At 40.0% G+C, this 27,580-nt stretch overlaps 2 protein-coding genes and 1 long non-coding RNA gene across 4 annotated transcripts; all 3 read left to right on the top strand.

Annotated features, from left to right (window-relative positions):
• The first annotated feature begins 1,413 nt into the window (after positions 1–1,413).
• zfyve21 (zinc finger, FYVE domain containing 21) lies at positions 1,414–9,831 on the top strand. Of its 2 annotated transcripts, XM_084012633.1 has the most exons (8): positions 1,414–1,586; positions 3,965–4,015; positions 4,644–4,812; positions 5,690–5,765; positions 5,903–5,994; positions 6,676–6,729; positions 7,475–7,605; positions 8,272–9,831. In XM_084012633.1, the coding sequence occupies exons 1-8, from the start codon at positions 1,461–1,463 to the stop codon at positions 8,305–8,307; spliced, it is 735 nt and encodes a 244-aa protein (XP_083868759.1). In that variant the 5' UTR covers positions 1,414–1,460; the 3' UTR covers positions 8,308–9,831. The 2 variants fall into 2 exon arrangements, with proteins under 2 accessions (XP_083868759.1, XP_083868760.1); XM_084012634.1 differs by lacking the exon at positions 6,676–6,729 and having other exon boundaries at positions 1,415–1,586.
• Positions 9,832–18,398: 8,567 nt separating this feature from the next.
• On the top strand, positions 18,399–26,980 carry LOC311015414 (uncharacterized protein). Its single transcript, XM_084012639.1, has 5 exons — positions 18,399–18,545; positions 18,774–18,828; positions 19,236–19,309; positions 19,491–19,539; positions 26,317–26,980. Exons 1-5 carry the CDS (start codon positions 18,484–18,486, stop codon positions 26,542–26,544), a joined length of 468 nt encoding a protein of 155 aa, XP_083868765.1. The 5' UTR covers positions 18,399–18,483; the 3' UTR covers positions 26,545–26,980.
• On the top strand, positions 24,571–25,501 carry LOC311015420. Its single transcript, XR_014597352.1, has 3 exons — positions 24,571–24,754; positions 24,985–25,039; positions 25,447–25,501. It is a non-coding gene; the product is annotated as an uncharacterized lncRNA (long non-coding RNA).
• Positions 26,981–27,580: the final 600 nt, after the last annotated feature.

The raw sequence follows: 27,580 nt of genomic DNA on the forward strand, positions 1-27,580 counted from the left end.
TTAAACGTTAAAATTCATAATCTGAATTAGTTTGGTTTGAATTTACGTTGATAATTCTAAAAGGTTTTCTTTTCACTATTTATTTTAGCATTTTCTCTTTTCCTTGGATGACACAAGACCGTAATTGATTTTGAATATAGGATCTTTTTTAATTCATCATCTTTAAATCTGGTTTAATTTACAACTCCACCCAAAACGCACTCTGCTGATTTATTTCTTATATTTATGCTGAGTTTTTAATTCAGAAAATGACTAACTTAATTTAAGCCACTTGGATTTATTTGTTTATTAATATTTGGACTTCTATCAGAATTTGTGAGTAAATTTATTTTTTTAATGTTCTTCAACTTAAAAACCACCTTCTGGAAAAACAACAATTAGGAATTGAGTTTCTTTTTTAAGATTCTAATGCTTTCTTTGTCCTCTTTCTGCTTCCGTAGTTGTACTTATTGCATGCAATTTACTCTCTGAGGAAAATAGGCACATTTTCTATTCTTTAATAAAGTAAAATATTTTACTGTTGAATTTGTTCTCAGTAGGAATTTTGAACTTACAAAAGAAAAATCTTTAATATGCCTTGGTATGTATTATTGTATATATATACACCGTATCTCTTTCTATAAATATATATATATATATATATATTTATTTATATATATATATATATATATATATATATATATATATATATATATATATATATATATATATATATATTTATACCCAGTTGATGTTCAGTCAAAGTTGCTCAACTTGTTGCCCTGTTGCAAAGAACTTCAAATCTGTCCTGAAACTATGACTTTTAATCAGCTTTCAATAAACGAGACTTTTTCTGAGGTGATTATGATGACGTGAATGTAAATTGATGGATTTATGTAAACAATGAAAAGTTAATGTAACTTGATGTTTGTGTTTCTTGTCAAAGCAGTGAAGGTAAAAGTCTCCGTCCGTCCTTCTGTTGCCATTTTTTTTATTTCTTCTTGTCTGTAACGTGTTTTATTTCTCCTCCCCGTCCATGGAGCCGTGATGTTTTACAGCATCCATTTTAATCTCAATCCTTCAGTCAGTCACTTGAATCTTAACTGCACTGTGTTTGATTTACAAAGCAAGTTTAATGGCTTAAAAAAAACATATTTTTTCACACTTAATTTCACATTTTGGCATTTTATATACTAATTAAATTAACTGCATTACATTCTAATTAAGTTGAGTAAAAGCACCTAAAATTATGTTTAAAAAAATGATCATAAATATGATAAATAAATTAGCAGAGTGTATTTTGGGTGGAGTTGTAAAAACCATAACACTCCACTTCGCCCAACGCACCACGTGACGTCGGTCCCGCGCTCTGATTCGTTCGACGCCCCGTCAATCTCTTATGGAGGGCGTGTCCACACGGAGTCCGGGGCCAGAAGGTCTACTCTACTGTACCGAGAGGAGAAACGGCTGCGAACGGGAAAATGTCCGCGGTGCCCGATGGGAAGAAGCTCGTCCGGAGCCCCAGCGGCCTTCGCATGGTCCCGGAAAACGGCGCCTTTAACAGCCCCTTCTCCCTGGACGAGCCGCAGTGGGTCCCGGATAAAGAGGTGAGGCGTTTCTTTGACAGCTCGGAGCTATCGGAGCGACGAGCAGACGGCGAGAAGCTAGCTACCATACTAAACAAGGCTATTCCGGTTGAGATTTTCAAAATAAAACGCGCAGTTTGTGAAATTACACCAACAAAATTGAAAGTTAAAGGAAAACATTGATTGTGGTGGGCATTGCTTTAAAGATATTTAGACACAGAACGTCTGTTGCATATATGCTAACAATTACGAATACTTTTAAACTGTTTGTATCTGTTTTTACTGTTTTATACTGTGTGCTTACATCTATTATTGTATAAAGCGCTTTTATTTTCGAGGTACAGTCTCAGAACAGCCGGTTTCTTCTGTGCTAAATGTGGCTAGCTTGACGCAGCTAGCCTCTTAGCTAACCAGCTAGTTTAACTGTTATAACTAGCTGTCAGACAACGGTGGAGTCGGAGACTTAGATAAGTGAAAGTGACAAAAACATCCGCTGTTTAGTTTGTCAGCTAACTGCTGACGTCGCGTCCACGCTTCTCGTCGTGTAGCTAACCGCTATGCTAACATAGCGGCTGTCTTTATTTGTGTTCGTGCAGTGAAAAACAAACTACAGGAGGAGGCGAAGAAAGACAAACATCAGCTGTCTGCTCAGAGGCACTTTGACCAGACTGACACCGAACCAGCCAGTTAATGATTTCTATGCTGCTGCTGGTTTTACTGGGATGAAAATGTAAACAATATGCAAAAGGATATCTGTGGCCTTTTATTAAAGTAAAACAAGTTATACCAACATGGAAAAAAACCCATGTGCATCTAAAAATCCTGCATTCAGAATACAAGGTATAACTTAAAAAGGCTCAGACACTAGTGAAGTGCAACAACACTTATTCTGTATTTTTATAGCTATTGTATTTATGCTTTAAATGCCGATCTGGCAACCTGTTGTTCTGTATGATATAGTGCTGGGCGGTATGACCAAAAATGTATATCACGGTATTTTTCAAAATGATATCGGTTTCACGGTATTTGACGGTATTTTTTTTTTCAAGCACGACTGGGTGTTAACCTAATTTTCTAATAATTTAGAGAATAATTACTGCAGTAAATTGGCTTGGACTGACATATTTTAATGTCATAAGGAGTGAATATTGTAGAAAAACATTAATGTCCACACTAGCATTAATGATGTGAAGGAATCAGAATGCATGACTGTTGCAGTCAAAATACAGAACCCTTTATTGTTTTGCAACTTGAAAAAACATCTTTTGTAAACCAACTGGCTACACAATGTAAACAATACGTCTCCTGTAACTGCAATATGAAGACTTCTTTATCCACTGGACATCAATTAAGGCAACATCCATAAATAATATTGAAACAAATAAATTAAAAAAATAAATAGTTCCACAGTTTGCTTTTCTTGTCGTAGGCAGTCCCCCTAGCAAACGCGTCTTTGAGTGACATTTGACTCGTCTCTTCTCCCGCAGTGCGAACAGCGGCTACAACTTTAGCCCGACGGCATTTGCAGAATATTGTTGTTTGTTCGACGTCGATTTTTTAAAGCCGAAGAATTTCCAAACAACAGACACGGCTCCTCTTTTCGGCACAAGTTCTTCTGTTTCATTGCTTGCTCGTTCGGAACTTTCGGCGAAAGTTTCGGCGAAAAAAAGAAATGGATAAACACGGCGAAAGTTTCGGCAAAAAGAAACTTTCGCCGTGTTTATCTATTTTTTCACCGCATCTTACGCTCAACACAGGCTGTGCTCTCGCATGCTGCTTGTTTGGTGCAGCTGCTAAACAGCCCCCTCTCAAACAATGTCCGGCGGCGCGACGTTCCGCCGCTCTGCGTTCCCGACGTTCATACGCTACACACTCACCGGTATTGGGGTATATGAAAAATGCATATCATAAACAAAAAAACCACCGGTATTCGGTATGAACCGGTATACCGCCCAGCACTAGTATGATAGTTTAGTTTCTCTGACTCTTTGCCTGTGATGGTTCACGATTCAGGACCTGTTTTGAGTTGAGATATTGATATTTTAATATGGGAATCGATCCCAGAACAGGAAATGTTTGGATCAATCCGCACGTTGCTAAAAAAAAAAAAAAAAGGCAGTAAAGCGTTTTCCTCTGCTACTCACTCTCCTTCCTTTTATGATAAAAAATCTGTCACTTTAGCTCAGTTTCTATTGTCCTGCATGGTAAATCTGGCTTGCAGCATTGAAAAAACACATAAAACACACTTAAAGTCCCAAAAATGAAATGGTTTTGACTTCTCAAAGGTGAATATTTGTTGTTTTAGTCCTCTTTAATATATAACGTGTTTGGAGAAATATGCAAGTCTCTGTGTCAGCATGTTGTGTAACATCCTGTTTGTCCTCCTTCCCGTTTCCCAGTGCCCGAGATGTATGCAGTGTGACACCAAGTTTGACTTCATCAGAAGAAAGGTCTGTTGTGTTTTTGCAACCGTGGCAATGAATCACGGCTTTAGCCTCCTTCTCTCTTGATGTATTATCTCAGTAAACATTGTAAACATGAGTTTATGGTCTCAATCTCTAGTTTCAAGTCTTCTTCAATCCAGCATGATGTTCATTTAGTACATTATGGTCCATTTAGAGTCCACCAGACCAGAAAGCAGGGGATGCTTTAGGGGGCGGGGCTTACCTGCTGATTGACAGGTCGCTACCAACTTAAAACTTCACACCAGAATCCAGGCATACAGTCTATTGTTCATTGCTTTTAATTTGAATTGAGTAAATCCATTAAATCGAGGCACGTAGCCGGAAAGTTTCATTTCCTGTCCACTTTTAGAAAAGTCCTGTCCTCGACATTTTCCAGTCCGCTGTCAAACTAGACGACCTCAGTTACGTCTGATAAAAGTGATTCAGATTGTCTGAAGCAGCTTTAAAAGCTCAAATACAGTTTCTGCTGAGATCAACCATCGTTGCTCTGTGTGGGTTAGAGTTATTATTGTTGTATTTGTGTCATCTATGTAAAAAAAAAAAGCCTGATTTGACCTTTAATGCCCTCCTGAGGACTGAAGATCTTCATGCATAAATATCCTGTTTCCTGCAGCATCACTGTCGGCGTTGCGGTCGGTGTTTCTGTGACAAGTGCTGCAGTAAGAAGGTGGCGCTGCCCCGCATGTGCTTCGTCGACCCGGTGCGGCAGTGTGCCGAGTGCAGCCTGGCGTCCCAGAAAGAGACGGAGTTCTACGACAAGCAGCTCAAAGTGCTTCTGGGAGGTAAGGAGTTTATTATCAGAAGTAGAATAAAGGGGTTTTAATATCGTACGCATATTTGAAAACAGCATTTTGTGACATTTCTTTATGAAAAATGACTTTTGATGATGAACAGATGATGAAAATAGTTGGTGATTATATTTCTGTGGATCTGTTAGTGGAATTAGTTTTCCTTTCATTTGTGGTCCTTCTGTAAAAAGCTGTCTCCAAACATCATGTTGGTTGTTTAGAGGACAATAACATCTCATTTAATGTGATGAACAAGTGACATAATAAGTAGACTGAATACTGACCATTGGATTGGTACAAATATGGAGTTTACCACAGCTGGAAGGGGCTGGAAATGCACCTTGAAATGCTTGAAAAGTGCTTGAATTTGACTTTGGAGAAGGTGTAGGAACCCTGCATATTATGAACCCAGACAGGATGGCGTATCTGGGCATTTAAAACTCTCCGTATGTGACTTTATGACCTCAGACATGTCACATGACACACACCGTTCCCACACAGGAAGCAGAAAATACTATAAAGTCATCTAGCTGAGTCCTGGTAATCCATTGTGTTGTTCAGTGTGGCTATAAATACGCAGCAGCAGCTCTCAATGAAAAATCCATCAGCAGCCCGGAGCTGCAGCACGCCGGCCGAAATGTGATGGAAAGCCTCCCGCTTTATTGATCACGGAGTTATCGATAGGTCAGCAGAAACAGAAAGACAGACAAAAAGGTCACGAGAGACACATTTTTACACCTTCCGCCTGTTACGAATATTTGCGCCTCCTGTGATTTGGAGAATTGCTGTGATTCGGATGAAGTTTGATTAATCGTGCAGCTTATTTGAGATGCCGATAGACTCCAATGATCCCGTCTTTTCTTGTTTCCAGGTGGCGCCTTCGTCGTCACTTTGGGAACGTCGGAGAAGTCCGAAACCATGACGTGCCGCCTCTCCAACAACCAAAGGTTTGAAACATCAGCCAGAAAATAAAAAACCAGCTCGCTTCTATGTTTGGGCAACTGAGCTGCTTTCTTCCTGTTTGAAAAAGAACTTGAAGAGCTTTTAATCAAATGTGTCTTCTTTTTTTAAATCCTCACGTCAGGTATCTCTTCCTGGACGGCGAGAGTCACTTCGAGGTGGAGTTCTCTCGGATCTCCAGCATGCAGATTCTGACGGACGGCGAGAGTCCAGGAGGTGAGAGGAAATAATATATATATTTTTAATTAGAATTTCATGCTTTGTTTATACGACAAACGGTCTCACTAAAAAGGTGAATTTTTTTTTAAAAAGTGAGATCACATTTGAAAGTGTTCCAACGCTAAACTGCTGCAGTGTGCATGCAAGGCCACTAGATGGCGGTGACACTTTCTATTAGTTAGTTCTGGTCACATGTGCAGCAAATCTATAGCAAATCGTTAAGACAAACGCAGCTCAGCATTTTTGTTGTCTTCTTCCTTGAAGTGGAGCTGTGATGTCACCGTTTCCACGGGGATGTTTTTTTTTTTTATGGTTCACAAGGCGATGCTTGAGTTGCGCATTTAAAAGATTTCACTCCAGAACCCGATTTCAAAAGTTTTTATTTGCAGCCCCTCAAAAAAAAAAACCGCATTGTCATCTAAACGAACGGCCAGAACGTGAAAATACTTTTGTGTGTTAGGTTGTCGTGGAAACGGCCCCTAAATGCATGTTGTGGGCTTCTTTATTATTGTTTAAATTACTGTAAGTTCTTCACCCTTCCTTGTGATGGATCTTCTAACCAACTGAGATTTCTTGACTAACCCTAACAAACTCTTTGTCCTCTCTGCTGCTTTGACTCTGTTACCCCCCCTCCTCTTCCTCCTCCTCCTCCTCCTCTTCGTCTTCTTCTGGCCTCAGAGAATGACATTCACACTTACACCAGTCTGCTGGACAGTCAGTATATCTCTGAAGGTTAGCGTTGGTTCACTCTGGTGTCGTGTGGTTTCTTCTTTTTCATCTGGCATGTCTGTAAATGAAACCAAAGATACCGCTTTGCTTCGTGTTTTTGTGCCAAAGAGCATCTCGGTGTGGAAAAATAAATCTCCACAAATGTCAGTTATTCCCTCAGTGCATGGTTTGGTTCTTTTCTTTGATTTCTAATCCACCAATCCTTGTATTTATTCTCCCTGACATCTTGTTGTCGCATGATTTTTTTTTTTTTTTAAGGGTTTGTTATTGAGATCGTTTCGGCTGTTCTCATCGGGGAAAGTTATATCTTGACATTTTTGATTTGTTATTTTGTTCACAAACCTTCAGCTGTTCTTTAAGAGCCAGAAAACAGACCAATTTTTTTTATGTGCGTTTAGAAAGTGTCAAACTTAAACCTCAGATCCCTTTTGTGGAGAAAAAGTTAGACTTTAAAATGTCAAGATAGCTTTCTTGAAAATGTCATCCAGTCTGAGCTGAAGACTCCAATCTTCTTCTTTGCTGCCTCAGAGACAAAAGTCCATCTTTGACAAATACGTTTATTTGTACATCAGTCTTGTTTTTCTTAGTCATACTGAAGGTGTGTGTGTGTGTGTGTCGTGTGTGTGTCGTGTGTGTGTCGTGTGTGTGTCGTGTGTGTCGTGTGTGTGTGTGTGTGTGTGTGTCGTGTGTCGTGTGTCGTGTGTCATGTGTCTCTGCGTTGTGTGTGTGTGTGTGTGTGTGTGTGTAGGGGGGACGTCGCGGGCCAGCGGCATGCTGCTCCACTACAAGCCCGTGGGCTCCCAGGACGCCCAGCAGCTCCGCATGGAGGCAGCAGACGACAAGAAGGCGGCCTCGCTGTGGTTGGCCGCGATGCACAAGGTACGACAGACACCACGCAAGCGGTCTGGGGTCCTCCAGAGGTCTAGATAGTAGCCCACATTAGTCCAGACCAGACTATGTGGAGGAACCAGAGACTGTCTGTGGTCCAAACAACAAGGTCTCTGCTGTATTTATGTCTAGATGACCTTATTTGGAGTGTTGATGGAGCAGCTACAATGTTAGCGTAGCCTAGCATCCATCAACCAGACTCCATTCAGAAAACCAGCGTTTTAACAGTAGTTAGCTTGTTGTCTTACAGACAGACCTAACATAGCATGACTCAGCACTTTTTACTGATCACCATCATGATGGAGTTATTTCAGCATCCTTTTCATCTGGTTATTGATATTAAATCACACACATTTTAGGTTCATATCGCTGTAGTAAACCAGCAGACGTGTGACTTGCTATTATCCTGGTCAGAATAATTATGATGCACGATATTATGCCAATAATCATCAAAAATCCCCTAAAACTAAATTTGCAACACAGATACGACACGTCATTTTGTTTAGTAGTAACCTGTTCCTAGAGACCTATTTTTTTATTTATTTTTTTAAAAGCAGGGGTTATTTTCTCCACTATATCAAGCTTTTATCGTCCCATCCCGACTTCCCTTCCTGCATCAAACACGCGTTTCTTTCTTATCTCCGTCTCTCCTCACAGGCGGCCAAACTGCTGTATGAGGCCCAGGACCAGTGACCCCGTGCAGGCCGCCTGCAAGACCGACCTCCAGGCAGCACACACCCAAGTGTTTCTGTCCCCGGCCCCGCCTGGGGGTTTGCTTTTTATTAACACATTATCTGATCCCGCTCATCCGTCTGACTCCTCGTCGGGTCTTGATACCAGTTCTTATCACGTTTCTATAAACACTTAATTACCTCACTAAGCAGTACTTGGTACGCCATGTTTACCACATCGGCTGATTGTATTTCCTTTGTTTCAGAGATCCGTACATAAATCAGGGCATGCAGCGTTATCGTTCCTACATGAACGCGGAACGAAGCTTCCCGACACAACTTCCTGTCTGTTGAGTTCGGGAGGCTTTTAATTCCTGCTTTTTGTTTTGTGATCCTTTTGATACCAAGTTGAACTTTGACCTTATAGCACACACACCAAACGTGACACACTTTCATAAAGCATTGTTCAGAACTTCAGAGATGCAGTACAACTTCAGACGGAGGAACGCGCATTTTTATATTCTGCAGTTTGTTTTGGTGATGGTTTTAGTGATGACGAGACACTTTTTACAGATTTTTTTTATTTTTTTTTATTTTGTCATTTTGCCGACCCCGTTTTACACAAGAGGGTCGGCCCAACGCCACCAAGTAGGGGGCTCATGGGACCTTCAGCAGGATGCATGCTCGACGCTCGAACCGGTTTGAACCCAGATCTTCCAGATGAAGCGTCTCGCAGGTTAAAGGAAAAATCCGCCTTTTAAAACCACCTTTAACGCAGACAAAAGCAGCGATGTGCGTCAAAATAGACCATAAAAGGAGGGGAGTGAAAGGCATTCTGGGAAATGTAGTATTCCCTAACTGCAGCAGAAGCAAGCAGGACTTTGGTAACACAGTACTTCCTGAAATGCAAAGAACAACACAGATTTATCCACCATTTAAACGAGATATTTGGATTTTTTGTAGTTATTTTGTTTCTTGGCTGTGAATTATTACGTTAATAACTCTCCTCTCTGCTCCGGTTATTTACAGATTTCTGTCTTTAGGCGTCCGAGGAAACGACAGACTTCACTGGTTCAAGTGAAGCACAAGCAGAGACGAATAAACGCTTTAAATGTAGTTTCATGTATTGGAGGTTTTGTACGAGCTATTTTGTTAACTATTCCTACTTTAACACGAGGTGTGCACCTACTTGCATCGTTTTTAAAGCTGAAGCTTGAGCATGAAGTGTATTTGTGAATTTAAACGTAAATTTCAAAATGGAACTTCGTGACACAACATGGCGTCCGAAGAAGACCTTGAGATGCAGATGAAAGCTCCTGAAAAAGCTAATAAGTGGATCTTTTATGAGACTTTTTTTTCCGAACAACCCTACGTGAGATTAAATACACACTTTAAATTTTAAATGTTTGCATTAAGGTTGCTAACACTATGTATCTGTATTTAGCGAAGATTACCAGCTTTACGATAATTAGCTTCTTTTTTTTTTAAGTGTCTTCCCTGTTTTTCTTGCTTGAAGGAACAACTTTAAAATCTTTTTCTTTTTTTTTTCTTTTTTTGAACAGAAGTTTGTCGGCCATTTTTTTATCATTGAAAACATTCAGCACCTCCACTTTGTATCACAAAGTTTATTTTTATACGCTGCTCACCTAAGAATTTAAAATCAATTGTTAAAATCGCTACTTTTTTTTACAGAACGAATGCAGCAGAAGATATTTTTTTTTTATGGTTTTTTTTTCTACCTTCACAAGGTTTTTCCAGGTCCGTTCTTCCGTCGTCCCGTTTGTTTACGAAGGAGGGCGTGGCGGCCGCACAGCTGGAGCAGAAGTGATCCTATTGGCTCATAACATGATAACTTCAGATCTTTACAGGTGATATTTACACTTATTCCCATTTGAATTTGTCATTTTGACCCCGTACACCAAAAACACACAAAAGCTAACAATGAATGTTCATTATAGTAATTAAATTTTAAATTACATTTGAGTAAAGCAGCTTTAAATGTCTCCAGGTTGATTGTTGGGCCAATATGTTAACTAGCAGAGGTGGGAAGTAACGAGTAAAAAGTAAAAAAAGACTTTGTTTCCTATAGTTAAGCTTGTACTTGTATCTGTACTTGTACTCCTGCTGGTTAGTTAATATGATCAACTGTGATATTGTGTGTGCCGCCCGTCGCTTACAAGTTAATGAAGAGTTTTTGTTCCAAGTCAGACTCGGACTGCGTTCCTACCTGCACTTTAAACCCTCCTTACAGACATTTCTCTTTTTCTTTTCATCCAAAACGCTTCATTTATTCTGCCGAGAACGCTTCTACACCCCATGTTGGATTATTCTGATCAGAATAAAGTCGAGTGTTTGTACATTTGTGGTGACGATTGTGTCTTTTTGGAAAAAGCAGATTCCTCCGTTATCAGATAAACAGAATTTAATTAAGAGAAATATCCATGTGTGATTCAGGAGCTGCTGCTTCCTGAGGAAAATAGTTTAATTGATCAGGAAAGTGTAAAAAAAAGAAACTTTCTCAAAATAATGACTTAAACTCAGTCCTCTTAAAGTGGACCAACAGAAAACGGGACTCTGTTATATTTGTGTTCATTTGAAAGAGGACTCAGTTCTGTTTCTGGTCCACCTCGGCTCTGATGGGACCCGGTTCTGTTTCTGGTCCACCTCGGCTCTGATGGGACCCGGTTCTGTTTCTGGTCCACCTCGGCTCTGCTGGGACTTCAGTCCTGTTCCTGTTCACACTCTTCTTCATTAAAGTGAATTCTTTCTCCCTCCGTGACACACAGGAAGAATCTGAGCCTTTTCTCATTAATTCTCTCTTAAAATAACTATTTTATATTCCTGTGAAAACATCTCCTTCAACAACACAATAGTTTCAACATTTATGAAAACAATAAATGGCTATTAATTACATTAGACACATTTTAAAATGTATTAAAGACGTTATATTTTCCCATTCACTTAATCAAAATATCCTGTTTCTATAAGAGACTACTTTTTTTTAATAAGCTTATTTATGACATTTTTAAGTGAGTCTTTTCTTACATGAATGCAATCATATTACAAATGTGCCTAATAAGTATTATTATTAACGTTTGTGAATTTGTTGTGCACTCGTTCCACCACTAGGTGGAGCACTGAACACAGCCTGTCTTCTTCCTCCTTCTTTATTTCTCTTATTTTAACACGATGATCCGCTTCAGATGGAAACTAGACCTCATGTAGAACTGTGCTCCAAGGCAGCACTCCTGAAAGTTGACGGTTTTTTGCATTAGCAATCATAATTTCACGTCATGGAGATGTTGTAGGTTAGATTACTTAATATTAATTAATTATATTTTATAATTATAAAACCACATGATCATCTAGAATCTGAGGTTTTATTGTATTTCCACCACAAATTTTCTTTATTTGTGTTTTTAAACCGTTGCTCTGTTCTACACAAATACATGCAAATAAGAATTAAAAATAACTTTAAAAAGTGTATCTCTTTGGCATTAAATATTCTCTTTTATTCAATATCTGTGTTGTTGAGCCTCTACCTATACACCCTTGAAGTAACTTACACTTTGACTCCTAAAGAAGTCTCTTGTATCCACTTTTCTTTTCTTCACGCACACACGTACACGCAATCAGACACAAATGTAAATGACACCACTGATATTAGCGAACATCTAGCTGACGTGACCCAGGAAGAACAAATGCCGAACATGTTGACAACTTACACTTGCAGTTAGAGGCGGTCCTGGCTGGATTTACGCCCTGGGCGAACCATCCCTTGCAACGCCCCCCCCCCCCCCCCCCCCCCACCTCGTCGCCAAAAAAAAAAAAAAAAAAAAAAAACTTACCCCCAAACCCTGACACCAACACAACAATATATTATATTATTTGTATTATTTTAATATATATCATCTTTAATACAAAAAGGTAACAAGAACAGAGAAAAAACAAGATAAATAAATACAGTATATAAACACCTATGTAAATTGCACAAGGATTCCACAGGATCTAATAACCATGCTTGAAAAATCTTTTTGTTGAGAAATCTGCATACCTTTATCTTTTGCCCGTTTCTCCTCTTCTTCTTTTCTTCTTTTTCTGAACTGGGCACCTGATGGCTTCTTTGGTCTTTTACCTTTATCCATGATGAAGATGAAGACTCGACATCATTCACTTTTGCATGACCTTTTGCCAACACCGTCCGTTCGCCCGTCAATCAACCGGAGTCACGTGACATCACGTAAATAAATTCACGGAGATTGACACAGATTTTTTTTTTTTTTTTTTACATTTTTCACATAACCCAATTAATTACATGTAGGTATATGGGTCTATGTTAATTTTAGGAATGAAATACAATTTATTTGGCTGCAGTTTGTGTTGTGTGGTGGCCTAGGATCAGTCTATCCCCCGCCCCCCTCCCTCTTGCCTCTTCTGACACACACACTGTTGCAGTTGCAGATAACATGCACTGCCTCTTGTCCGGTCCAACTAGCAGGTTGCAGGTAGTTTTAACCCTCTATGGCATGAATTTTTATTTAAGGAGGAAAAAAATATTTCACCCTAGTTTTGGGGAGCTTGGGGGTCCCTAATAATGTATCAATCAGAAAATGTGTCCCTCCTCGGTTTTCTATATTATATAATAAGTGGAATGAGGAACAAACAAGCAATAAATACATCAGAAGAAGTTTTATTTCAACAACAACAATTTCAACAAACATCTGCCACAAATGGTTTATCAATCAGTGGGTTAGAGATTATCTGCAGTGTGTGTTTGTGTTTCTGAATGTGTGTTCCTGTAGGGTACTGATTGAATCGGTGTTTCTCTTTTTTACAACGCACAGTCTATATTATTCTGTATGGAACCTCAGGAAGCAGTTGCTGGTGGATGTGAAACAGAGGTGGACGACACATTTTTGGCACTTGGCTTTAGGTGTACCTTTGCATCCTGGTACCTTGCAGCTCCCTTTCTTTTCATCTATGACCATCCATCTTCCTCTGATACATCATCATCTTCATTTTCCTCTTCATCCACAGACTCATTGTCATCAGACAGGCCATCTATTTTCAAAAGAAACCAGGAAGCATAAAATTAGAATAGGTCGTATACCTTCATCCACTGATGCACGTGCACACACACACACACACGCACACAGTAATAATTAATAGCTACAATTATTAAAAAGCATTAGGAGACCGGAGAAAAATGTAACCTGGAACTAAAGTGCAAAAACAATGATTGACGTCGGAATGTTAGTTGCAGCGGGCCAATATTTGCAGCGGGACAACAAAGTAGCCGGTAACATGGAGCAACATGGATACATTTGTGACACGGACCACAAAAGAGCCAGCACCATCACACACACAAGACCAGACAGAGGGGCCAAGTCAACCGGAAATCCAACCGAAAAGAAAATATGACGAAAGCTATCTTGGTCTCGGATTTACGGTTTCAGTGGTCGGTGCAGAGGAGAGACCAGTGTGTTGTGTGTCTGAAGCCGTTAGCAGCAGACAGCATGAGACCCAACAAAAGAAGAAGGCACCTGGAGACAACACACCCCAGTCACGCTACCAAGCCACTGGATTTCTTTCAAAGAAAATTGGCAGAATATCGAAAAGCGCATGCTAAAGGCTGCGTCAGTTAACTGTCAAGCACAAATGGCCTCATATAAGTTGCATACAGAATGACGCAATGCAAAAAGCCACATACAATTGCTGAGCAGCTGATTTTGCCCGCTGCTCTTGACATGGGGACAGTTATGATGGATGAGAAAAGCGCAGCCAAATTGAAAACTATCCCTCTTTCAAATGACACAATTGCGAGGCGCATATGCGACATTTCAAATGATCTTGAAGATCAACTCATACAAAAAATAAAAGAAACACGTTTTGCATTGCAAGTGGATGAGGCTGCCGACAGCAATAAAGACAGCTTGTTTATTTCATACGTCCGCTTTGTGAACAGCGAGTCAATGTGTGAGGATTTGCTGTTTTGCAAACAAAGAGAGTCACGGCTGATGAGCTATTTAAGATCATGGACAGTTACTTAAACGAACACGGTCTTAAATGGGAAAATTGTGTGGGCTTTTGCTCTGATGGCGCACAGACCTTTTCATTACAGAGAGTTCCTTGTTGAAAAAAGGACGCATTTGTGAATGCAGCCACGTCAGTCTCAAAAATCCACAAACAAATGCAAACAAGTTCACAAATGAAAAGCGTCTTTTAAATTCAGGTTTAACAGTTTGTATATAAATGTAACAAAATACAAATACATTTTTGATGAAAATTGCAAATATTTGTTGAATTCATATATTTATGGATTAATATTACATTTATTTAAAACGAAATGTATTTGTGATAATAATACCATAATAAACACCACTACAAGTTCAAGTTACTTGGGAAACAGGTCACACTTTTTCATATACACACGTGATAAAAGTCAGACACTAAAAGGAATACAAAAAGCTGTGGCGGCCTTAGCCGAACGGTAGTCCAACAAAACACACACAGGCACGTTTCAACAAGGAACTCTCTGTAGCCAATCAGATGCCTCCCTCGTTTTCAGCCAATCACATGACTGCAATCCCACGAGGGGTACCTGGCTCAAAAATCCACAAACAAATCCAGTTCACAAATGAAAAGCGTCTTTTAAATTCAAGTTTAACAGTTTGTATATAACATACAACATACAAATACATTTTTGATGAAAATTGCAAATATTTTTATATTTATGGATTAATATTACATTTATTTAAAACGAAATGCATTTGTGAGAAGAGAGTCATTTATATATAAATCACAAAATACATGTGTGAATCCTTCTCTGTGCATTCATTATTAATGAGACTGAACTGATACAATGTACGCACAGAAACGGCAAATACAACAACAAATGGAAAAATACTTTTTTAAGACAAAATCTAATGTTTTCAGTATCAGTGAAACAGTAGTGTATATCATGGTGATAGGCCCCGGTGCAAATAGTTTTTTGTGCCCTCCATCCCCGACCTAAACACAAGCGCACGCTTGTGAGCACTCCACGCACGCACACACACGCTTGGACACGCACGCACAGTACGGTATGATAACTCTGCCGGCCCGGGGAGAGAGACATGCATCGGCTCGGCCCACAGTGCTCAGCAGCAGAGAGGTGACGAGACTAGAGCCGAGCTGTATTGTGTAGTGGAGAGGGGCCAACAAACGCTATGCGTAATTGCGCACACACGCACGATCGTCCTCTCAAATGCGGCTGCGTCTCTCCAGGTCACTGTTTGAGAGAAAGAAAAGCTCTGACTTGCTTGGGCAGACGTTGTTTGGTGTCACCCGCTGATTTGCATAATTTAAATATCTCGCCCGCTGAATCTTCCAATCCGGCCCGGTTCAGCAGCATCACTTTTTTTTTTCCACCTTCAAAAAAAGTCCTCCCAGTGCGTACTGGATTCCGGCTAGCAGCGCCACTGGGTGTTGTTATATATTCACATTGAGATTCTGACATTGATTTGAGCCCCACCGTCGTATGAGTTAGCCCCACCGTAGTTGAACCAGATAAATACTCTGCACATCTCTTCATCTTTCGCGCTGTAGGCAAAATATACAAGGCGCGCGAAATTCTTCTTCTTCTTTTTCTTCTTTGTGATGTTTTCTGGCGGTTGACAAACAACTTAGCTGGTATGGAGTGTGGACCGGGACTTTCCTACATTCTATTAATAAAAAATAAATTCACCTTGATTTCTTTGAGATTAAAAACCAGTTCTCTTCTCTCAACATCATATTTCTGACAATAAAGCATAACATGCTCTATTGTTTCTTCCTCCTGACAAAATTCACATCTTCCTGAGTTGTGTTTTCTCATTTTAAATAATGTACTGTTTAATCTTGTGTGACCAAAGCGTAGCCTGGATATTATTGTTTCCTCTCTCCTGGTTCTCCCCGTGTTTCTCATCATGCCAACTCTCCTTTGAATTCTGTAAAACCATCTTCCTGTTTGCTCTTTTCCCCACTGCTTTTGCCACCATTCTCTCAATTTATACTTTATTGTAGTTTTCATTTCTGTTTTACTAAAAGGAACTTCCATGTCCGTATGATTCCTTTTTGTTGCTTCCTTTGCACCTTTGTCCGCTAATTCATTTCCCTAATTCCTATATGTGCTGGTGGTATCCATACAAGTATTATACTGAGCCCCATCATTTGATTTCTATATAATGTTTGTTGTATCTCTATTAACACATCTTGTCTGCCCTCTGACTTGTTATTCTTTATACTGATTAATGAAGAGCTTGAATCAGAGCATATCACTGCTCTCAAAGGTCTCACCTCTTCAACCCACTGTAATGCTAACAAAATTGCCATCATCTCTCCAGTATACACTGACAATCCATCAGTAATTCGTTTGCATATTTTTATGTTGAATTCTGGAACTATAAACGAAATACCAACTTTGTTAGCTGAGTTCTTTGAAGCATCTGTATAAATTTGAATACAGCTATAATAGTTATTTTCTATGTATGTCTGTATTACTTGTTGGTGCAGAATGAAGTCCTTATCTTTGTTCTTTTTGTCAAGCCATGTCAAGTCTACCACAGGATCAGGAAGTATCCAGGGATGTATTACGGAGAGTGGTACCGTTGGACAAATATTTACTCACTTCTTGGACTCACAGACAATGTTTAAAAACGCCCCTGTGGACCTTTAGATAAGCAGGGGAGTCCGCTGCCGGTGTTAACTCTTCATACGTCAACATTTCAACTCATTTTACATTTCCTTCACATCCAACCTGATGTTCCCGCTACGTGTTATCTCACATTTCTATAAACGGACCCACTTCACTGTTATCACGTAGATTAAACTAGATCTGGTCGCCGCGGCGCCCCTCTGGTCCGCGTTGGTCTCGTCCGTGTTTCTTGTAAGGTCACAGGCGCACGCTGCTGTCACCATCCGCTGACGGCAATCACCATCGGAATCACCATCCGGATACCTTACAAGTAACATCAACAAACAGGTGAGTACAAACTTGCATTAAAGACTCTGTCGACAGCATAAAGGCTTTATCTCAGCACCATGTTAAGACCCAGCTCTTAAAGGGGAGGAGAAGTAACACAAACCCGTTGTTGTTGGTAAATTAAAGGTATTTAATAAGCAGGGAAACTACGAGTGCTGGTTCACTCAAACAACGGATAAAACCCAGAGAGGAGCCGCAAACGACGGGTTACTAGAACCACGATGAGACTAAACTTCCTTGTCGATCTCAGATCAAACAGAACACTCGAACCCAGCACTGCTACAGCTAACGGGGCTGACCGTGGGCATGTGTTACGGTCAGGGGAACATCGCCCCGTTGCTGCTGATGGTGCGCGTCTTTTTTTTTTTCATATGATTCGAATGTTAATTTTCAGATTCGAAATTCTGTTTTTAACAACTATTGGAATATATATTGGGATTTATATATTAATATTGTGATTCCGCTGCTGCCCCCCTTTTTTTAGACCAAACTCGTTTTTGTCCGCGACCGTCGAGAAGCGCTTCTGCTCAGCTGTTGTTCATTCAGAGCTCTATTTGATCATAACCTCATAAAATAAATACACCATGTTTCTGTAACCAAGAAGTTTGTACACTTCTTTTGTTTATCCGTTGTCTCTCTCTGAACTCCGCCAGCCGACACTTGGCCGTCAAGGCGAGCTTCCTCATTTGCATGTTTACACACAACCTCTTGGCCTGCTACCATGTCGTCAAAATCAGGAATGTCAAAATGAGTTTTCTGCCCTCCGCTGATTCTCCATATTTCAAACTGATCTGTACATTGATCACAGTGTGTCAGCCCTCTGAAGTCCATCTTCCATCCGTCCTCTCTCTGCCTCTTACTTCCTGCACACACATAGAGCATGCTCCACAGTTACCTCTCCCCACATCCATCACAGTTTGATGGTTTACCATTAAAAACAATGTTCCATTTAAATTACAGAGACCGATTCTCATTCTGCTAGAAATCACTTGTATTCTTCTGTTACAGCTTCTATTATATTCTCTTCCAATTTTGTTCTGAATTCTGAATAAATGTCTAAATAAATGCCCTGTTTCCCTCCACACCAGATTCTTCCCTTCAGACTTTGACAGCCCGATCCACATCCACAGGTGAGCCGTGGTGAGACAGGTGAGCCGTGGTGAGACAGGTGAGCCGTGGTGAGACAGGTGAACCGTGATGATGGATCAGCCAGAGGAGGCGGCGGTGGTGAAGGAGAAGGCGGCGCTCGAAGATCAAAGGTGATATGAGTTTCAAATTAATTTCTAACAATAAAAACAACCAGTTAACATCTCTCCTCAGAGCCGCCAGACAACAGTCTGACACACATTATTTATCATAATATATTATTATTATTATTCTGAAGTCAGTAACATGAACATGGGGAGCTTCTCTCAGGGAAACCACTTTGTAAAAAGAGGCTGAACTGAATTCTACTGAACTTCTAACCTTCCTCTCTTGTCCTCCAGAACGAGCCGCATCACATCACAAAGTCCCGTCCCTGATTTCCACCAAGAGACGCATGTAAGCCACGATTTAATTCATTTAAATGGAACTGCATTCATGAACATTTTGCACAAACAGGTCGGGTTAGTAAATATTCAGAAGATAAGACAGAACTGTATTAATCCTGAAGGAAATAACATCAGAACTATACATATAAACAATATAAATATAGAGTACATAAGAAGTAATACTAACACCGGTGCAACAATAGAGTTTTTAACAATAAAAATGTAGTTACATTAAAGTAAAATACAACCACATGAGACTAAGAGTAAGAATATAAAGTAAAACATAATACTAACATAACAACACTGTAAAATAAAATTCATAACAAGGTTTAAATATAATGAATACAGATTGTAAGACATAAACATGTGATGATTATGGGATTATTGTGTGTAATTGTGTGATTATCTTTCTCCTAGAGACGTCTTCGGAGATGTCAGTCAATGGATTTTGTTTTAAACTTCAAAGAAGAACCCACCTCTCCTATCAACACGTAAGCTTTTACTTTTACTCATTAAAGTGTTTCATTGTTTGTTGCAGATATTATACGGGAGACATATAATATAATATAGAAATATTAGTATAAATCCACAACATACTGATATTGCGGTATGAAATGACATGATAGAAATGTTTCTCCATAATTATCCACCATATAATCATGTTTCTCTCAGGGAGAAGATCCAGAAGACCCATGATGGAAGTTGGATCGAAACTTTGCCGGTTTCTCAGAAAACATGACTTCTGGCAACAAAACGTGCACCGACGACGCTAACTCACGACTAATGACGATGCTTGTTGATTCAGAATGTAGAGAACGACATGTGGGATTGTAAAAGATTTTTCATTAAAAAAATACATGTTCAAACTTATTTTAATGTTTTACTACTTTATTACTTTTGAAAGACCAACATATAAATCACAATAGTTTTACATAACTTTTAAATATAACATTGAAATTTTGTTTTACATACATGCACTGTGAACCAGAAATGAACAAAATCGCAATACAACAAACAAGCAATCACAATATGAACATGAATGTGTGTGTGTGTGTGTCTGTACATCTACACAGCAGACGAGTGACATGTCATCACACTGTGCTTTATGCAAATTAATTTTGCACATTTCGCACAGGCCATGCTTGTCTTGACATCGTCAGATGGCCTGTAGATATGAGAGGCCGTTTAGGAAATAATTCATATTTGCTCTCATATGTTACATCATACTCTCTTACAAACACTACTATAGTCACGCACACTTACTACTATAGTTACACACACTTACTATCATACTCTCTCACAAACACTACTATAGTCACACACACTTACTACTATAGTTACACACACTTACTATCATACTCTCTCACAAACACTACTATAGTCACGCACACTTACTACTATAGTTACACACACTTACTATCATACTCTCTTACAAACACTACTATAGTCACACACACTTACTACTATAGTTACACACACTTACTATCATACTCTCTCACAAACACTACTATAGTCACACACACTTACTATCATACTCTCTTACACGCTATTATGGATGGAACAACATAATAGTGAATGTATGAGAGAATAATATGTGATGTGTGTGAGTATAGTAGTGTGTGTGAGAGAGTTTGATAGAGACGGAAGTCAACTTGAATTTTCAGTTTCTGATTGGCTCATCACGGGTGTAGGTACCGGATGTGTCTCTCCAGCGGGATCTCAAGGACAATGTCCCGCCTCCTCTAAGATGACCAATTTGCATGGATGTATACAGTCTATGATGTTAACATGTGAAAATGGTCGACCGGGACCGTGTCAATGAGGCAATTGGACTTTTAAATAACATTTAACCCGTTCCGATGTGATAACCACAATGTCGGAAATTTCGAACCGTAATCAACAGCCTTCACGTAGCGCGGTCGATGTGGAAATGCGGCGGGTCAAGGAGGACGGGCCTCTTGAAGTCAACATTTCCCTTTGGCTCATTTGCAGTGATCTTGAGTTTTGAAATGAATTTATGATGGAACAAAAACATAAATGTAGGGCCTCCAGTGTTACAAAGCTCTCTTGATCGACACCTCCTTCAAACTGCTGGCTAAAGAACAAAATTGTCCGTGCATATCCATTAAGCTCAAAGAAAAACCGATCCAAAATCATGCTGTCATATCCGCCTCTGTCAGTTTCCCTTGCAATGTGCTGAAGGCACCTCATTGCATTAGTGAAAAAAATCCTAATACTCTCCTCATTACCATTTACTGCTAACAAAAAGTTGCTTTGAAAAAGAAGGTAAATTAGTGGAAAAATCATATTTGCAACTGCAGCTACTTACAAAATTATAAAGTTGTACTTATAAAGTTGCCTTCTTGATTTCAGTTCTCCCACACAGCTTCCATTTAGCTAGCAGTAAGCTCCCAGAGCTGTGCACCAAGGAATGAGGCTTTATACTATTTCCTGTTTAAACAAACTAACTTCCTGTTTTAGTAATTTTGAGTATAATAGTGTTTGTGAGAGAGTATGATAGTAAGTGTGTGTGACTATAGTAGTGTTTGTGAGAGAGTATGATAGTAAGTGTGTGTAACTATAGTAGTATATGTGCGTGACTATAGTAGTGTTTGTAAGACAGTATGATATAACATGTTAGAGCAAATATGAATTATTTCCTAAACGGCCCATATGTAGACCTGGCACCTTAAAAGCAGACGTAGGAGTTACTTGGTCCCAAGGTGTGTGACAATCTCCTCTTTCTCCATGCCATTTCAGGCTGTGATTCTACGTCTCGTCTATTTGGCATAGGAAAGGGAATGGCACTGAAAAAAGTAAAAAATGACACTAGCTTTCTCGAACAAGCTACGGTGTTCAGCCAGTCAAAGGAAAATGTGGAAAAAGACATAATCTTTGCAGCAGGTGAAAAAGCTCTAGTAGCACTGTATGGGGGCGAAAAAGATGAATCACTGGATATGCTGAGATACAGGCGAATCTGTGTTAAAGTAACTCAGAACTCATCTCCAGTGGAACCTCAAACTCTCCCCCCAACGTCAACAGCTGCAAAGTTCCATAGTCTTCGGGTCTTCTACCAACTGATGGAGTGGAAAGGGGGAAGTGAACATATGGACCCAAAAGACTGGGGGTGGCATGTTTTGGATGGGAGATTAATGCCAATAATGACCGATCAGCCTGTGGCACCATCAGAACTACTAGATGTAGTCCGCTGTAGTTGCAAGAAAGACTGCAGCACAAATAGATGCACATGCAAAAAACATGGACTCCCTTGCACTTCCATTTGTGGAGAATGTCGTGGTACAAGCTGCACAAACTCACAGTTGCCTGATTTTATCAGATGAATATGACCCAGAGGGGAAGAACTAAGCAAAGAACAAACCAGGAACTGATATAGGGGGTTCCAGAACCAAGAGCCATAGAGAAGGGGTCGAGGATCCAGGCTGGATTTTTTTTTAACTTAAAAAAAAACTTTAAAAAAAACTTTAAAAAATAAAAAATAAAAAACACCAACAAAAAAAATACCTCCCCTGTTGTTGCTACCTTGTCGTGGTGGGGAGGCTTGTGTGCCTCCGTGACCCTGAAGACTATACTGGCGGGGGTTATACCCCTGGTAGGTGCTACCAAGCCAGCCAGTTTTCAGGTTAGAGGCCAGTCTAAAAGCAGCATTGCATTGGCAGTAGGATGATTGGATATTCAATGAGTATGGAGCTCATGTACATATTCAAATTCATATCAAAACAAACTTGTAATACAAAAAAGTTACTTTTCATGGATACTTTTACTATGTGAAGTTGTATTGTGGTAGGAGTAAAGGAAAACAAATTAGCCTATTTGGGTGTATTGTGGGCATGTACGATTAGTGTATAGCTCATTTGCATATTAAAATGTATTTTCAAAGAAACTTGTAATACGAAAAATGTTTATTTTTATGGTTACTTTCATTGTGTAAAGTTTCATTTTGATAGGACTAAAGGAAAAAATTGCCCCATTGGGGTGTATTGATGTCTCGCCTTATTGGCACACATCTCGGATTGATGAGAATTAAACATATTTCCCCAACTAGGATTTCTTAGGACTTTTAGTATGTTGTTCTGGACACCTCATAGAAATTATCTGAGCTGAAAAAAATTATTTTACAATGTATTCTATTTTTGGCCCCTAAATGCCTTACTTTGCCTGGCCTACCTCTTCCTCTTTCCCTCAGCAGCAACCTAGAAACAAGAGGACCATGATTACTTTACTATGGTGTGTTTTTGCTGATACCAAGACAAACACAACACACTCTCATACACTTATACATACACACACACGCACACGCACACACACCCACACATACACACCCATACACACACACACACGCACACACACGCACACTGACTTACTTACTTACCTCACGAACTGGTTTAGTATTTGGTGCAGTCCTCTCCTGGATCTCCCTCACCGTGGCTGCAGCGGCTGGGGTCCTTGGCAGGTGCTGCCTTCGTTGGATGTGCGGTGTCACAAGCGCCTTCCCCAGCTCCTCAAGAAAGATGCGCCACATTCCAGTCAGGAAAGATCTCAGTCCAGATGACAAATGCATTGTAGGCCGATACATCTAGCATTAGCTCAGGAGGTAGAGCAGGTGTGCTGGTAAACGCAAGATTGCTGGTTCGATCCCCGGGCTCCTCCTAGCTGAGTGCCTGGTGTCCCTGAGCAAGACACCTCACCCTAATTGCTCCTGACGAGCTGGCTGTCACCCTGCGTGGTTGACTCCGCCGTCGGTCTGTGAATGTGTGTATGGATGGGTGAATGTCAGTGATTACTGTAAAGGGCTTTGGATAAAAGCGCTATATAAATGAGGACCATTGACCATCTATCATGTTATAAAAGATGACCAATGGCCAGCGCACAGTCATTCGTTTGGTGCTGTAGGACCCTGTTACTTTGTCCAAGTTGTCTACCCTTTGGTGGCATTGTAATCAAGGATCATGGTTGGTTTCTGTTCCTCTCTAGAAATGGTTCCCGTCAAAAGTCATAACATCTGCACCTGTGTGTGATTGCAGTGAAATATGTCTCACAGTTGCAAAGAAAAAAATACATTTCTGACACCCTTTTACCTCCAGTTTGACTGCTGGGTCAAATTGACCCGAGCAGTATCTATGTCATATAAACATGCAGGGGGTGGTTGCCAATATGTGAGATGAACCATTTTCATATTATATGTTGATTACACTAATTAAGGCAAGCAGAAGAAGTTTTATACTGATATACTCCTAGATCTTCAAACTTTAAAACGGGTCAATTTGACCCGTAACATAACAGGAGGGTTAAAGACTGCGTTAACGAGCTAAATGTTACCGGGGGACGATAATAAGAGTGATTCATGAAAAAACGGAGGTGGATTCATGACGGACTTATGGACATCCGTCTCCTGAAGTGTGTGTTGCCGTGTTTACGACCCCCGTGGCTCGTGTTGATGTAGTTAACGGTTCCCGACGATCTTTGGCTGAACTGAACAGCGAATCTGACTAAAACAGCACAGCAGGACTTTCACGTTTACTGTTCAGTAACATGATTTGATGCAGCTTCATCGTTAGTTTTCAGTTTCGTGTTTTCAGGAGAAGGCAAACTGAATTGTGCAGCACAAACCAAAACCACAGCATCCGCATTAGCATGCAGAAGTTATATGAAAGCAGATTACGTTAGTCTAAAAACACCACCAAAAAACAGAGAACACATCCTGTAGAAATGTTTTTTTCCAGAGTTTTTTTTAAACACAAGTGTGTGTACTTCTACCAGAAGGTAGTACTGTCTGTACTTCTGACACCTCTGTGCTCTGTAAGACAGGTGAGCCGTGGTGAGACAGGTGAGCCGTGGTGAGACAGGTGAACCGTGATGATGGATCAGCCAGAGGAGGCGGCGGTGGTGAAGGAGAAGGCGGCGCTCGAAGATCAAAGGTGATATGAGTTTCAAATTAATTTCTAACAATAAAAACAACCAGTTAACATCTCTCCTCAGAGCCGCCAGACAACAGTCTGACACACATTATTTATTATAATATATTATTATTATTATTATTATAAGTCAGTAACATGAACATGGGGAGCTTCTCTCAGGGAAAGCACTTTGTAAAAAGAGGCTGAACTGAATTCTACTGAACTTCTAACCTTCCTCTCTTGTCCTCCAGAACGAGCCGCATCACATCACAAAGTCCCGTCCCTGATTTCCACCAAGAGACGCATGTAAGCCACGATTTAATTCATTTAAATGGAACTGCATTCATGAACATTTTGCACAAACAGGTCGGGTTAGTAAATATTCAGAAGATAAGACAGAACTGTATTAATCCTGAAGGAAATAACATCAGAACTATACATATAAACAATATAAATATAGAGTACATAAGAAGTAATACTAACACCGGTGCAACAATAGAGTTTTTAACAATAAAAATGTAGTTACATTAAAGTAAAATACAACCACATGAGACTAAGAGTAAGAATATAAAGTAAAACATAATACTAACATAACAACACTGTAAAATAAAATTCATAACAAGGTTTAAATATAATGAGTACAGATTGTAAGACATAAACATGTGATGATTATGGGATTATTGTGTGTAATTGTGTGATTATCTTTCTTCCAGAGACGTCTTCGGAGACGTTCAGGGTCAATAGGTCGGATAATAACCTTTAAAGGAGTCATCACCTGGAAATCGCAATTTCTCTTGTTAAAACATGCATATCTGTGTTTGACCTCAGTTGAAACTTGCCTGAAAGGCTGGAGTTTGAAAGTGGCGCCGTTTTTTCGCTTCTGCTCTTTTTCCGAACAGGAATAGCACACAAGGGTGTGCATTCCTAAAGCACGAGATTTTGATTCTGCGCCTTCGGTGACGTCACCGTGGCGGCTACTTGCATAAGCCCACCCCTCTTTCACCACCCAACCCCGCCCCGTCCGCTACCTGAAATCGCCGAAGCGCCGCCATTATGTTTTGGAGTCTGCATGCAGGCAAGCCCCCCCGGCTCTGTCCTTCCTGCGGCGAATCAACGCGCGCCTCATTACATATTATACAATGCACATCCGGACCAGTCAAAACCTCGCGCGTAATCTCGCGTGATAAAATCGCAGTACGAAAAAGGGTCAGAACAAGCTCAATGTTTGATTAAAATTTTTTTTTTTTTTTCTAATAAGTTTTACGAATTGATCCAAAGCGATCCAAGGGGGGCTGGATACGTATAAAACCAGGTGATGACTCCTTTAAAGAAGAACCCACCTCTCCTATCAACACGTAAGCTTTTACTTTTACTCATTCAAATGTTTCATTGTTTGTTGCAGATATTATACGGGAGAAATATAATATAATATAGAAATATTAGTATGAATTCACAACATACTGATATTGCGGTATGAAATGACATGATAGAAATGTTTCTCCATAATTATCCACCATATAATCATGTTTCTCTCAGGGAGAAGATACAGAAGACATGATGGAAGTTGGATCCACACTTTGCAGAATCGTCTGTACAGATTGGTCCTGATCTGTCTGCTGCTGCTACTTCCACTCTTCATCATCTGGCTTCCCTACTTCCACTCTTCATCATCTGGCTTCCCTACTTCCACTCTTCATCATCTGGCTTCCCTACTTCCACTCTTCATCATCTGGCTTCCTTCTCTGACTGGAAAGTTAATGACTTTTGTTATTGAAGGACGAGCTGGTGGCGCCCTCTACTGGTGTCTCTAACTAACGGCATGTGTATATATGTCTATATGACACCTCTCAGATTTAGCTGAAAAGCGGTGAAAATATGCCTTATGTTACCAAACAAAGGAATCTGAAGTTTCAGGTCAATATCTCTAACGGTTTGCCCGTGGCGTCCGTTTGAATTTCAAGTGCCACGCCCCTTTTTGACACATTTCATTTGTTAGCATTTTTGGAGGCCCATAACTTCTGTTCTCATAGTGATAGAAGGCTGTGTTAGTTCATTGTTGTTTGTACTACACAAGTCTGAAGGCAGAATCAACATTCCTTACTGTTTGGGTGAGAGGAGGGTCACCAAAGTCCAATTTTTCACTTTTTGAATGATTCATTCAAATGTATTTAACAGAATTATTTGTTATATTTGGGAACTGTAACTGCCCACATGTCAGTTTAATACATTCTCATTTTATTATTATTATTTTTTTGTTTCCTACCTTTGAGCGTGAAAAGGGAGAAATAACACGGTGGGTTGTCTCCACACTCGTTAGTTAAGTCGTAGTAAAAAAGAGTTACAACATATTAAGAAGACGAAGAGAGAAGAGAGACAAGATTCAGCCCCTTTTGGTGGTGCATTTACTACTACTATTATTGTTGCAATACGGGGGCATTAGTTCAGGAGGTAGAGCGGGTTGGCTGGCAACTGTAGCTGAGTGCCTGGTGTCCCTGAGCAAGACACCTCACCCTAATTGCTCCTGACGAGCTGGCTGTCGCCCTGCGTGGATGTCAGTCAACACTGTCAGGACTTTGGATAAAAGCACTATAGATGAGGACCGTTTACCATTTATTGTTGTATTTGTGTACATTTAGCTACAAACTGTGCATTAGCATTATTCATGTGATTGTTCATTTATTTTCCTTGTCTTCAGTTCTCACGTGTTGGTTGATGACTGAGAATAAACCCTGTTTTTAAAACGATCTCGGGCCTCATGCTTTACTAGAGGAGCTACAGGAACGTTGCTCTTGCCAAACTGGATTTGAAGGGTGTGGTACCACTGGTGGGGGTTTTATGGGGGTCCAA

The sequence above is a fragment of the Eutrigla gurnardus genome (genome assembly GCF_963514095.1).
Source record: "Eutrigla gurnardus genome assembly, chromosome: 7".
Classification (NCBI taxonomy): Eukaryota; Metazoa; Chordata; class Actinopteri; order Perciformes; family Triglidae; genus Eutrigla; species Eutrigla gurnardus.